Genomic DNA, 12064 nt, shown 5'->3' on the forward strand with positions numbered 1-12064 from the left:
GTCACAAGCTTAGTAGTTTAGCTGAAAATACAGTAATGGTGTGATTGTAGTGACTGGTTTAGTACAAAATCAAAACCTCTCACCATTCTCAGCACAGACCAAGACAGGGTCTGTGGGCTCAGAGGGTTTGCTTATATTGACAGCGGTTTTGGCGATGACTCTGAACTGGTACTGCAAGTCTCTCTCCAGACCAGTCACCGTGTACTCCTCTCTTGGGACATTCTGGCTGCTGGTGTTGCAACGTATCCAGATGTCTCCTGGCAGCCGCATGGCCTCAACGTAGTAGCCAATGATCTTGCTTCCGCCGTCATTCTTGGGACGGGTCCAAACCAGAGTGACCGAGCTCTTGGTAACATCCAGGATCTCAGGTTTACCTGGAGTATCTGTGAGACAAAGAATCAAATATGCACAAGTCAGGAAACAAGATGAAATGAATAGAATAAAGCTTGTAACGTGGGTGTTGTTGTGTTGGTGACAAACGTACCAACAGGCGTTCTAGCCGTGACAAAGTCAGTCTTCTTGCTTGGTTTGCCCTGGCCAGCACGGTTGATGGCGGACACTCTGAAAGTGTATTCCAGGCCCTCGATGAGGCCGGCACATGGGTACTCAGTGGTGCGTACTACATTGTCGTTGGCCTTCACCCACAGCAGGCTGTTCCTCTCCTTACGCTCGATGTAGTAACCTGTGATGGGACTGCCGCCGTCGCTCTCGGGCTTATCCCAGGCAACAAACATACAGTCCTTGTTGGTCTTGTTTATACGACAGTTGAGAGGCTCACTCGGAACATCTGGTGACAAAACAACAAAAGAAATGAATATTGTCTATAATGATACAACCTGTCAACTTTAGCCAGATGCTAACATCTGAAGCTAATCAAGGACTGCAATGATGACATAATTCACTTACCGAAGGGGAACTTTGCAACCATCCTGTCGGACTGAATAGGGTCTGACACCCCGAAGCGGTTCTCAGCACGGATACGGAACGCATACTCCTTCCCAGGGACGAGTTTCCCAAGCCTGCAACTGGTTTTCTGACCAGAAGAGGTTGCCATCACCCAGTCGCCTCGAGTCACATCGCATTTCTCCACCACATAGTTGGTGATATTGCTGCCTCCGTCCTCCAGTGGTTTGTGCCAGGACAGGGAGCAGGCGTCGGAGTCGATGTCGCTGATCTCTACGGGGCCTTCGGGAGCACCGGGGATGTCTGAAACACAGAAAAGTCGGATTTAAACATGAAGAATCTCCATCACGCCAAGTCATTTTGTCTTCTAACGTTTTTCCTTTTCGTCACATTATCTAATTGTGGGTAAAACTGACCTCTAATGATCATCTTCAGGGACTCGACCACCTTTGCGGAGCTGTTCTCAGCCACCAGGCTGTACTCTCCGCTGTCAGTCCTTGACACGTCTTTGATGATCAGGACACATATGCTGCCAGACTGGTGCACGGCCAGACGGCTGGACGGGACCACTGCATCCTCACCACGCATCCACTTGCAGGTCGGGGTGGGTTTTCCGGAAACCAGCGCCTCCACTCTGAGCTTGGCTCTGGCTTTGGCGCTCACTGTCTCTGGCATGACGATCTTTGGCGCCACTGCAGGTGTGGACAATTTGACTCATTAGAGATATTATCTAGGGAAGCTCAGAGCAGCTTTGAGATCACAAATAGTGTACATATGTAGTGATATTCCTGTAAAGCTACATGCTCTGGTATCAAAAGTACAGTAACCATTAATAATTAAGTACTGATCGTGAGAAAACTGGACATTGCAAAAGTATTTCTTAATGGTCTTTTGTTAATCTGATGTAATAACTTACACATCTGTTCCTTGATCTCGATTGGCTGCCTGGTCTCAGTGAACGAGCTCTGGCCCATGATGTTCTTAGCAGCCACTCTGAACTTGTACCTCTTGCCCTCCTTCAGGCCGCTGATGCTGATTGTCAAACCTTTCACTGTAGTGTAGGCGTTCCACACTTCCCTTACAGGTTCTACATCCACTTCCTCTACCACGGGAGGCGGTGGAGGCGGTGGAGGAACTTCCTCTCCCTCTGGAACCTGTGGCAAATTGATGGTTGAAGAGTAATACTTTAAAATGTACTCAATAATATAAAAAAGCTTAAATTACTAAATTCTATAATATCATATATATTTGTAAAATGGCAGGGAGGATTGGGTTTTTTAGCACATGCATCCTAACTTAAATACTTAAAGTACAATAACAAAACAGAACAGATTTTTGAAAATGTAATGAACAAATGATTGCAACAGTCAGAGAATTTGTTTTATCACAAGACAAACCTCCACGGGTGCTGGAGGAGGTTTGACCTCGATGTATTCAATGACATAACCATCAATCTTGGCACCACCATCTCTTGCGGGCTTCACCCAGCCAACTGTGGCACTGTTCTTAGTGATCTCCAGAACCTCAATCTTCTCACAAGGATCGGGCTTGCCTGAAAAATGAAAACAGACAGGTGTGTTCAAGTGGTTCTAATGACAGATGAAAAAGAAAAGGGTGAGGCTGTAAGCTGAGCTCTGATTTCTGGTGTCACATTGTGTGAATAAGAGACGATACGTACTGACAGGATCAGAGGCCAGGTAGGAAGTGGGTGACACCTTAGGAACCCCAGAACCATACTCGTTGACTGCTGTGACTCTGAAGTAGTACTCGGTGCCTGGCATGAGACCGCTGACTTTGAAGGGAATCTTATCCTTCTCAACTTCGGCCTTGACAGTTGCCCACGTCTTGCGGTCGATCTCGCGCTTCTCAACAATGTAGTGAGTGACTTCGCTGCCACCGTCGACCTCTGGAGGACTCCAGGACAGCATGGCTGATGTCTGTTTGATGTCAGTAGCTTCCAGATTCATCACAGGTCCCGGAGTGTCTGTCAGGACAAATACATCATGACATTTGGATTTTGTTTTGATTCCGCTGTTACATGACTTAAGCAATGTTTGTGATTGTTGAGCTTATCAGCACAATTAAAAGAGAACCAGGACTTACCCAGAACCTTAACGTTGACAAACACAGCCTTCTCTCCGGCAGGATTGTGAAGTGTCAGGCAGTATTTGCCAGAGTCATCGCGGGTGCTGTCGGGGATGACCAGGAAAGTCATGGTGTCAATGATGTCGACTTTTCCCTTCCTGATCACGTTGTCAATACCCATCCTCCTCCAAGTGACCGTGGGAGGTGGTCTACCCCTGATGGTGGCGCATAGTCTGATTGGACAACCGGCTCTCACCGTCAGGCCCTGCTTCAAATTTGCATCCAACTCATACTCTGGTGCCTCTGTTGGAAGGAACAGTACAGTTGTCAGCTTGATGTTGCAATTACAGATCACATATTGATGTTAATCTTCAGTTACTCCACCATATTATTGAGTGGGACTACGACCTCATCTAGTTATCATAAAAGCAATTACAATTCAACAAAGTACTCACCTAGAATCTCCCTGGGGATCACACCACCCTCCAGGTTACAGGGCAGGCTCATGCCCACCTGGTTCTGAGCTGACACTCTGAACTCATACACAAGCTGGTCATCCAGACTTGAGACTGTGAACTCGCACACGACCAGCTGAGCTGCCACGTTGCACCTCTTCCAACCATCGTCTCCTTTCTTGGCACTTCCCTGCGCCCTCATCTCCACAACGTAGCCGATGAGGGGAGCTCCACCATCGGATACAGGCTTGGTCCAGCCCAGGGTGATGGAGGACTTGGTGCTGTCCAGGACCTTCATGTTGGTAGGAGGTGCAGGAGGCTCTGTAAAAAGACATAAAGATGTTTAAAGATCAAGCCGTGGATTTTGCGCATCCCACCATGAGCTATATTTGTTAACATGTGAACACAATGAAAAATGTATTATTGGGTACATACCAACTGTGTCCTTGGCAGTGATGGCACGTGAAGGCTTACTTGGGCTTCCAATGCCAATTTCATTGACAGCCTTGACTCTGTACTGGTAGTCATGGAGGGGCAGGAGTCCAGCAACTGTGAAACGAGTTGTAGGGATTGGATCCTTGTTGACAGGCGACCACCTAACGGAATGCTCTTCCCTCTTCTCCAACAGATACCCTGTGATTGACTTTCCACCATCTCTCTCGGGCTCTGACCATTGCACAGTCATCTCTTCCTTGGCAATCTTGGTGACATCTGGTGCCTCAGGAGCGTCAGGTACACTGAACTGGGTGCCGGCGACAATGGCTTCACTCTGCACTGCAGGGCCAGGACCCATCTTATTCTCAGCACGTACTCTGAATATATACTCATTGCCCTCAATGAGACGGGTGACGTTAGCTTTATTGGTGATGACAGCATTGGAGTGGACCGACCAGACTCCCCTCTTGGTCTCACATTTCTCAATAATGTAGTTGTAGATATCGCAGCCACCATCATCCTCTGGGATTTCCCATGCCAAATGGCATCTGTCGATGGTGATACCAGACACCTTGAGGTCGCTGATGGGGCCGGGTCTATCCAGTACATTGACCTTAGCATGAGCAGAACTAGTTCCTGCAGCGTTTGCGGCAGTAACAACATATTTACCACTGTCAGTGCGCCTGGCACCGGTAAGCAGCAGCTTTGAGAAGTCAGCACCAGTTTCGATCTGAAGCCTGGGGCCCCTTCTTATCTCGTCTGTGCGCTCATCTCTGGTCCATTTGACACCAGGCTGTGGTTTGCCCTTCACTGTTGCCTCAATAGGAATGGAGTCTCCTGCCTTGACCACGAGTGTTCCATCCAGTTTTATCTTGATTTCAGGCTGCACAAGCTGTTCCTTAACCAGGACTTCAGGTGTGGTCACCCAGTTACTCTCGCCTCCCTCATTCTTAGTCTGAACTCTGAATTGATAGAGCTGGTTTTCGATGCACCTGTCGGCCATGAAGTAAGTCTCCTTGATAGCACCCTTATGTAGCCTCTCCCACTCCTCAGCCTCCTTTGGTTTCTTCTCAACATGATAACCCAGGTTACGACTACCTCCATCATAGTCTGGCTTCCTCCACTTGAGGAAGCAGAAGGTCTTGCCAATCTCAGAGATTTGGAAGTCAATGGGTTCACCAGGCTTCTCAATGGGATCAACTGCCAGCACAGGTGTCTTGGTTTCAATGGCTGGACCAGCACCAATCTTGTTCTCTGCACTGACACGGAAGAAGTATTCACAGCCCTCAGTAAGAGGGGCCTTCATTTGGCGCTTGGTGCAGTCATTGGACACCACAGTCCATCCTCTCTGGCTGGGCTGACGGCAATCAATAATGTACTGGTTGATCTCAGTGCCTCCGTTGTCTTCAGGGTTCTCCCAGGAAACCATGCAGGAGTTCTTGGTCACATAAGCCACCCTCAGGTTCTGGCAAGCCCCTGGTGTGTCCAGGACATTGACAATAATGGTGGCTTGTGCCTGTCCACTACTGTTCTTGGCGTTGATGGCATATTTACCGTAGTCTGACCTGACGGCATCGCTGATGACCAGTTCACACAGAGGGTAGTTGTTTTTCATCTCAATGCGCTTGTCCCGGGATATGGCTCTGGCATCCTTGGTCCATGTGATCTCTGGGTCTGGTCTGCCTTTCACTCTAGTGATCAAACTTATGATCTGACCTGCCCTGACAGTCAGAGAGTCACGGCAGGATGTGTCGACAACGACATCAGGGGGCACCAGGATGTCCTTTGCTAAGACAGTCTCAGCCAGCTCCCTGGGTTCACTGTCTCCAACCTTGTTCGTGGCTCTGATGCGAATCCTGTACTCCATTCCTTCAATGAGGCCTGGCACTCTGTAGGCACACATCTTGATAAGGTTATTGTTGATTCTGTCCCACTGAGCGGATCCTGACTTCTGAACCTCAACAACATAGCCCAGAATAGGACTGCCTCCGTCTCTTGTAGGCTTGGTCCAGCAGATGTCAGCATAGGACTTGCTCCAGTCTTTCAATTTCAGATTGCCAGGGGGTCCGGGTTTGGTGATGGCACGAGTGGCCTTGATGGGGTCAGAGGTGGCAGAGGGCCCACTAATACCAGCAACGTTCTCAGCAAATACTCTGAACTCGTAGCTGTTGCCTTCAAACAGGCCTGAGACTCTGTATCTGAGGTCCAGCACCGGTATTTTGTTGACACGGATCCACTTTCCTGTCATTTCTCTGCGTTCAATTACATATCCACTGATGGGGCTGCCTCCATCATAGTCAGGCAGGGTCCATTCCACTGTCACAGCATTCTCAGTGATATCAGAGCACTCTGGCGGGCCTGGTGGACCAGGAGGGTTAAACATGTGTTTGGCAATAGTGGGAGGACTCTCAAGCCCTGCGCCGAAGCCAATCTTGTTCTCTGCACGGACACGGACAATGTACTCACGACCCTTCTCCAGCCTGGACACCTTAGCCTTGGTGCTGGTGCTGCTGGAGCTAACAACAGACCAGGGCTCCCATGACTTCTTCACATCCTTCTTTTCCACCACGTAGCTGGTGATGGGTGTGCCACCATCATCTTTGGGTGCCCTCCATTGGATTATCATGTAATCAGGGGTAACCTCCAAGATATTGATGGGTCCAATGGGTGGACCTGGAAGATCCAGCACCGTGACATGCAGGGCAACGGTCTTGCTACCTGCAGGATTGGCCACAGTGAGTGTGTACTCTCCGGTGTCTCCTCTCTGGGTCTCAGGGATACTGAGGACGGTAGAGTATCCAGCAGTCTCAATGCTATGGCGGCCCTCAGATGTGATTTCCTTGCCATCGGTCATCCATTTGGCAGTGGGAATGGGAATGCCTGTCATCTTGGCTGGAAGGGCAATAGCTGTACCAGCTTTGACAACAAGACCCTCAATAAGCTTCACATCAACTTCAATAGTTGGTGGCACTAAAAGAAAAAAAACAATATTATGATGTTTTCAGGCCTGTACATGAGAACAGGAACAGCATTTGCAATGAGAAACAGCTCCATAAGAATAATGTTTCCTACATGTCTTTTCCTGACAGGTGACAGGGACGCTGGTGTCAGGACTGCTCACACCGATGTTGTTCTGAGCCTTGACCCTGAAGCGGTAAGTCTTGCCCTCCACCAGACCAGTGACGTGGGCATGGTTGTTGCTGACAGTCTTGAATGTGACCCAGTCAGTCTGGCCCTCTTCCTGGTGCTCCACAATGAAGCCGGTGACTTCACTTCCACCGGTGCGGTCGGGCCACTCCCATGCCAACCACACCTCTGTCTTGTCTGCATCAGTGTGGTGCAGGTTTTTGGGTGGGCCAGGAGGATCTTAAACATGTCCAAAAACAATGTTATTTGGAAGTGCAGAAACACTCTTGAGAATGACACGGTGGATAGTCACAAAGAGTCGAGCCTTCTGGATTTAGAAGCTTCACAATTTACACAAAGTGATGAAAAATAATTCTTTTGTTTAAAATAATAGGCAACATAGTTATGACTTTTACTCACAGAGAGGATCAAGAGCCTTGATGGGTGACCTGGTCACCACATAGTCACTCCTGCCAAACTGGTTCTCAGCAGCCACCCTGAACAGGTACTGGATTCCTTCCATCAAGTACATGGCCATCAGACTCAGCTTCTTATTGGATGCAGCGACGGGAACCCACTGCTCGGCGGCCACGTCCTTCTTATGCACGACGTAGTGGGATATGACGGCACCGCCATTGTCTTCGGGAATCTTCCATGTCAGGTAGGCAGACTCACTGGTTATCTCAGAGATCACCAGGTCTCTGGGAGGAGACGGCTTGTCTGGAGGAAACAAAAGCGAGTTTCAGTCAAATTTAAGCTTTTTAAAATTCAAACATCAACTTCAGAAATTGTTTCTTGTGTTCAAAACTGATCAAATCCCATATTTGTGTCGGTGGATCTTTCACTTACTCAGAACAAGTACGGCAACGGTTGCTGATTTCTTCCCAGCAGCGTTCTCCACAGTGATGGTGTAGTTGCCAGAGTCGGCCCGGACGCTCTTGGGGATGAAGACTTTGCTGTTGGTGTTGGTCACAGCGACGGTGATGTGAGAAGGAACGTCGCCATCGTTCTTCTTCCAGCTGACGGTGGGCGTTGGTACTCCCTTAATGGTGGCGCTCAGGGTGATATCAGTGCCCAGCATGGCCAGGTGGTCGCGTGCCATGTTGGCATCCAGTAGCAACTCTGGCTCCTCTGTGGCGGGATAGTTGAAGTAAAATGGTATAGTGAGTGTGATTTACCAGTTCTAAGGATGTTCATGTATATTTTACTCTCATCCAATAATAATAATAATAATAATGCTAAACTAAACATAAAAATGAATTTGTTCTGAAAACTGCTGCTATGCTTTAGAGAAATAACAGAGGAGGTTTGAATGAACCCCTCACCCAGTCTGTCATGGACTTTGATGGTCTGCTTCACGTATGCAGGGTCAGATTTGCCGGCGGCATTGACGGTGAAGATCCTAAAGTTGTAGTCCTGTCCATCGGCCAGGCCCATCACCACGTAGTGGAGGTCTGGGCACTGCTCTGGGGTCTCGTTGGCCGGATTCCACTCCACGGCACCGGGCTTCTGGTACTCGACGAGGTAGCCGAAGATCCGGCCCTTCCCATCATGACGGGGCAACTTCCACTTCAGGCTGACGGAGTCTTTGGTCTTATCGTCGGCCTCGGGGGTCACTGGAGGGCTGGGACGCACTGTGAGGAGAACACATCATAGACCATAAATCAACGGGCAAAACCTTTGGTACAAAACATCGACACAAGCATTATCTTAAGACTCATGAAGGCTTCAGAGGTTGGATGTTGTTTTCATATTGTGCTATAGTATGGTGACAGCTTTGAAATGGAATGTTTAAGTGTGAGAATATCTAAATATCTAAATTGTACTTCATATGTAGTGCAATTGTAAAGAGTGAGAAAGACATTTGAGTTAAAACAACATTAACATATTAAACCTAATTAGCTATGCTAATGTGGTTGTTAGTGAAGATATATAGTCATGACGTAAGAAAAGAGAATACTAAATAAATACTAGTCAGAAATGCTAAATGACAAATGATTCATCTTCATGTACTGTAAATGACTTGTATAATCAAAACGTCAATGTTTTTATGCACAAACAAAAAGCTGATTTCAAAATAAAATATAGATTGTATGACGCAAATCAATATGAATGTAGAGTAAAGTAAAATATGAATGTAGAGTAAAGTCAAATGTGAATGTAGAATAAAGTCAAATGTGAATGTAGAGTAAAGTCAAATGTGAATGTAGAATAAAGTCAAATGTGAATGTAGAGTAAAGTCAAATGTGAATGTAGAGTAAAGTCAAATGTGAATGTAGAGTAAAGTCAAATGTGAATGTAGAGTAAAGTCAAATGTGAATGTAGAATAAAGTCAAATGTGAATGTAGAGTAAAGTCAAATGTGAATGTAGAATAAAGTCAAATGTGAATGTAGAGTAAAGTCAAATGTGAATGTAGAGTAAAGTCAAATGTGAATGTAGAGTAAAGTCAAATATGAATGTAGAGTAAAGTCAAATGTGAATGTAGAGTAAAGTCAAATGTGAATGTAGAATAAAGTCAAATGTGAATGTAGAGTAAAGTCAAATGTGAATGTAGAGTAAAGTCAAATGTGAATGTAGAGTAAAGTCAAATGTGAATGTAGAGTAAAGTCAAATGTGAATGTAGAATAAAGTCAAATATGAATGTAGAGTAAAGTCAAATGTGAATGTAGAGTAAAGTCAAATGTGAATGTAGAGTAAAGTCAAATGTGAATGTAGAGTAAAGTCAAATGTGAATGTAGAGTAAAGTCAAATGTGAATGTAGAGTAAAGTCAAATGTGAATGTAGAATAAAGTCAAATGTGAATGTAGAGTAAAGTCAAATGTGAATGTAGAGTAAAGTCAAATGTGAATGTAGAGTAAAGTCAAATGTGAATGTAGAGTAAAGTCAAATGTGAATGTAGAATAAAGTCAAATATGAATGTAGAGTAAAGTCAAATGTGAATGTAGAGTAAAGTCAAATGTGAATGTAGAGTAAAGTCAAATGTGAATGTAGAGTAAAGTCAAATATGAATGTAGAGTAAAGTCAAATGTGAATGTAGAGTAAAGTCAAATATGAATGTAGAATAAAGTCAATATGAATGTAGAGTAAAGTCAATATGAATGTAGAGTAAAGTCAAATATGAATGTAGAGTAAAGTCAAATGTGAATGTAGAGTAAAGTCAAATGTGAATGTAGAGTAAAGTCAAATGTGAATGTAGAGTAAAGTCAAATGTGAATGTAGAGTAAAGTCAAATGTGAATGTAGAGTAAAGTCAAATGTGAATGTAGAGTAAAGTCAAATGTGAATGTAGAGTAAAGTCAAATGTGAATGTAGAGTAAAGTCAAATGTGAATGTAGAATAAAGTCAATATGAATGTAGAATAAAGTCAATATGAATGTAGAGTAAAGTCAAATGTGAATGTAGAGTAAAGTCAAATGTGAATGTAAAGTAAAGTCAAATGTGAATGTAGAGTAAAGTCAAATGTGAATGTAGAGTAAAGTCAAATGTGAATGTAGAGTAAAGTCAAATGTGAATGTAGAGTAAAGTCAAATGTGAATGTAGAGTAAAGTCAAATGTGAATGTAGAGTAAAGTCAAATGTGAATGTAAAGTAAAGTCAAATGTGAATGTAGAGTAAAGTCAAATGTGAATGTAAAGTAAAGTCAAATGTGAATGTAGAGTAAAGTCAAATATGAATGTAGAATAAAGTCAAATGTGAATGTAGAGTAAAGTCAAATATGAATGTAGAGTAAAGTCAAATGTGAATGTAGAGTAAAGTCAAATATGAATGTAGAATAAAGTCAAATGTGAATGTAGAGTAAAGTCAAATGTGAATGTAGAGTAAAGTCAAATGTGAATGTAGAGTAAAGTCAAATATGAATGTAGAATAAAGTCAATATGAATGTAGAGTAAAGTCAAATATGAATGTAGAGTAAAGTCAAATGTGAATGTAGAGTAAAGTCAAATGTGAATGTAGAGTAAAGTCAAATGTGAATGTAGAGTAAAGTCAAATGTGAATGTAGAGTAAAGTCAAATGTGAATGTAGAGTAAAGTCAAATGTGAATGTAGAGTAAAGTCAAATGTGAATGTAGAATAAAGTCAAATATGAATGTAGAGTAAAGTCAAATGTGAATGTAGAGTAAAGTCAAATGTGAATGTAGAGTAAAGTCAAATGTGAATGTAAAGTAAAGTCAAATGTGAATGTAGAGTAAAGTCAAATATGAATGTAGAATAAAGTCAATATGAATGTAGAGTAAAGTCAAATGTGAATGTAGAGTAAAGTCAAATATGAATGTAGAATAAAGTCAAATGTGAATGTAGAATAAAGTAAAATGTGAATGTAGAGTAAAGTCAAATATGAATGTAGAATAAAGTCAAATGTGAATGTAGAATAAAGTCAAATATGAATGTAGAATAAAGTCAAATGTGAATGTAGAGTAAAGTCAAATGTGAATGTAGAGTAAAGTCAAATGTGAATGTAGAGTAAAGTCAAATGTGAATGTAGAGTAAAGTCAAATATGAATGTAGAGTAAAGTCAAATGTGAATGTAGAGTAAAGTCAAATGTGAATGTAGAGTAAAGTCAAATGTGAATGTAGAGTAAAGTCAAATGTGAATGTAGAGTAAAGTCAAATGTGAATGTAGAGTAAAGTCAAATGTGAATGTAGAGTAAAGTCAAATATGAATGTAGAGTAAAGTCAAATGTGAATGTAGAGTAAAGTCAAATGTGAATGTAGAGTAAAGTCAAATGTGAATGTAGAGTAAAGTCAAATGTGAATGTAGAGTAAAGTCAAATGTGAATGTAGAGTAAAGTCAAATGTGAATGTAGAGTAAAGTCAAATGTGAATGTAGAGTAAAGTCAAATGTGAATGTAGAGTAAAGTCAAATGTGAATGTAGAGTAAAGTCAAATGTGAATGTAGAATAAAGTCAATATGAATGTAGAATAAAGTCAATATGAATGTAGAGTAAAGTCAAATGTGAATGTAGAGTAAAGTCAAATGTGAATGTAAAGTAAAGTCAAATGTGAATGTAGAGTAAAGTCAAATGTGAATGTAGAGTAAAGTCAAATGTGAATGTAGAGTAAA

General features: G+C 43.3%; 1 protein-coding gene across 1 annotated transcript in view; it reads right to left on the reverse strand.

The window, feature by feature from the left end:
• ttn.1 (titin, tandem duplicate 1) overlaps window positions 1-12064 on the reverse strand; it is a 176111-nt gene that overhangs the window by 51374 nt on the left and 112673 nt on the right. The window contains 14 exon segments of the mRNA XM_079277074.1: window positions 84-383; window positions 485-787; window positions 907-1206; window positions 1320-1595; window positions 1820-2057; window positions 2292-2455; window positions 2582-2887; window positions 3007-3291; window positions 3444-3764; window positions 3879-6848; window positions 6951-7244; window positions 7425-7724; window positions 7854-8135; window positions 8330-8638. Coding sequence (XP_079133200.1) covers window positions 84-383; window positions 485-787; window positions 907-1206; window positions 1320-1595; window positions 1820-2057; window positions 2292-2455; window positions 2582-2887; window positions 3007-3291; window positions 3444-3764; window positions 3879-6848; window positions 6951-7244; window positions 7425-7724; window positions 7854-8135; window positions 8330-8638 — 6648 coding nt within the window.

The sequence above is a fragment of the Melanostigma gelatinosum genome (genome assembly GCF_949748355.1).
Source record: "Melanostigma gelatinosum genome assembly, chromosome: 10".
NCBI classification, from domain to species: Eukaryota; Metazoa; Chordata; class Actinopteri; order Perciformes; family Zoarcidae; genus Melanostigma; species Melanostigma gelatinosum.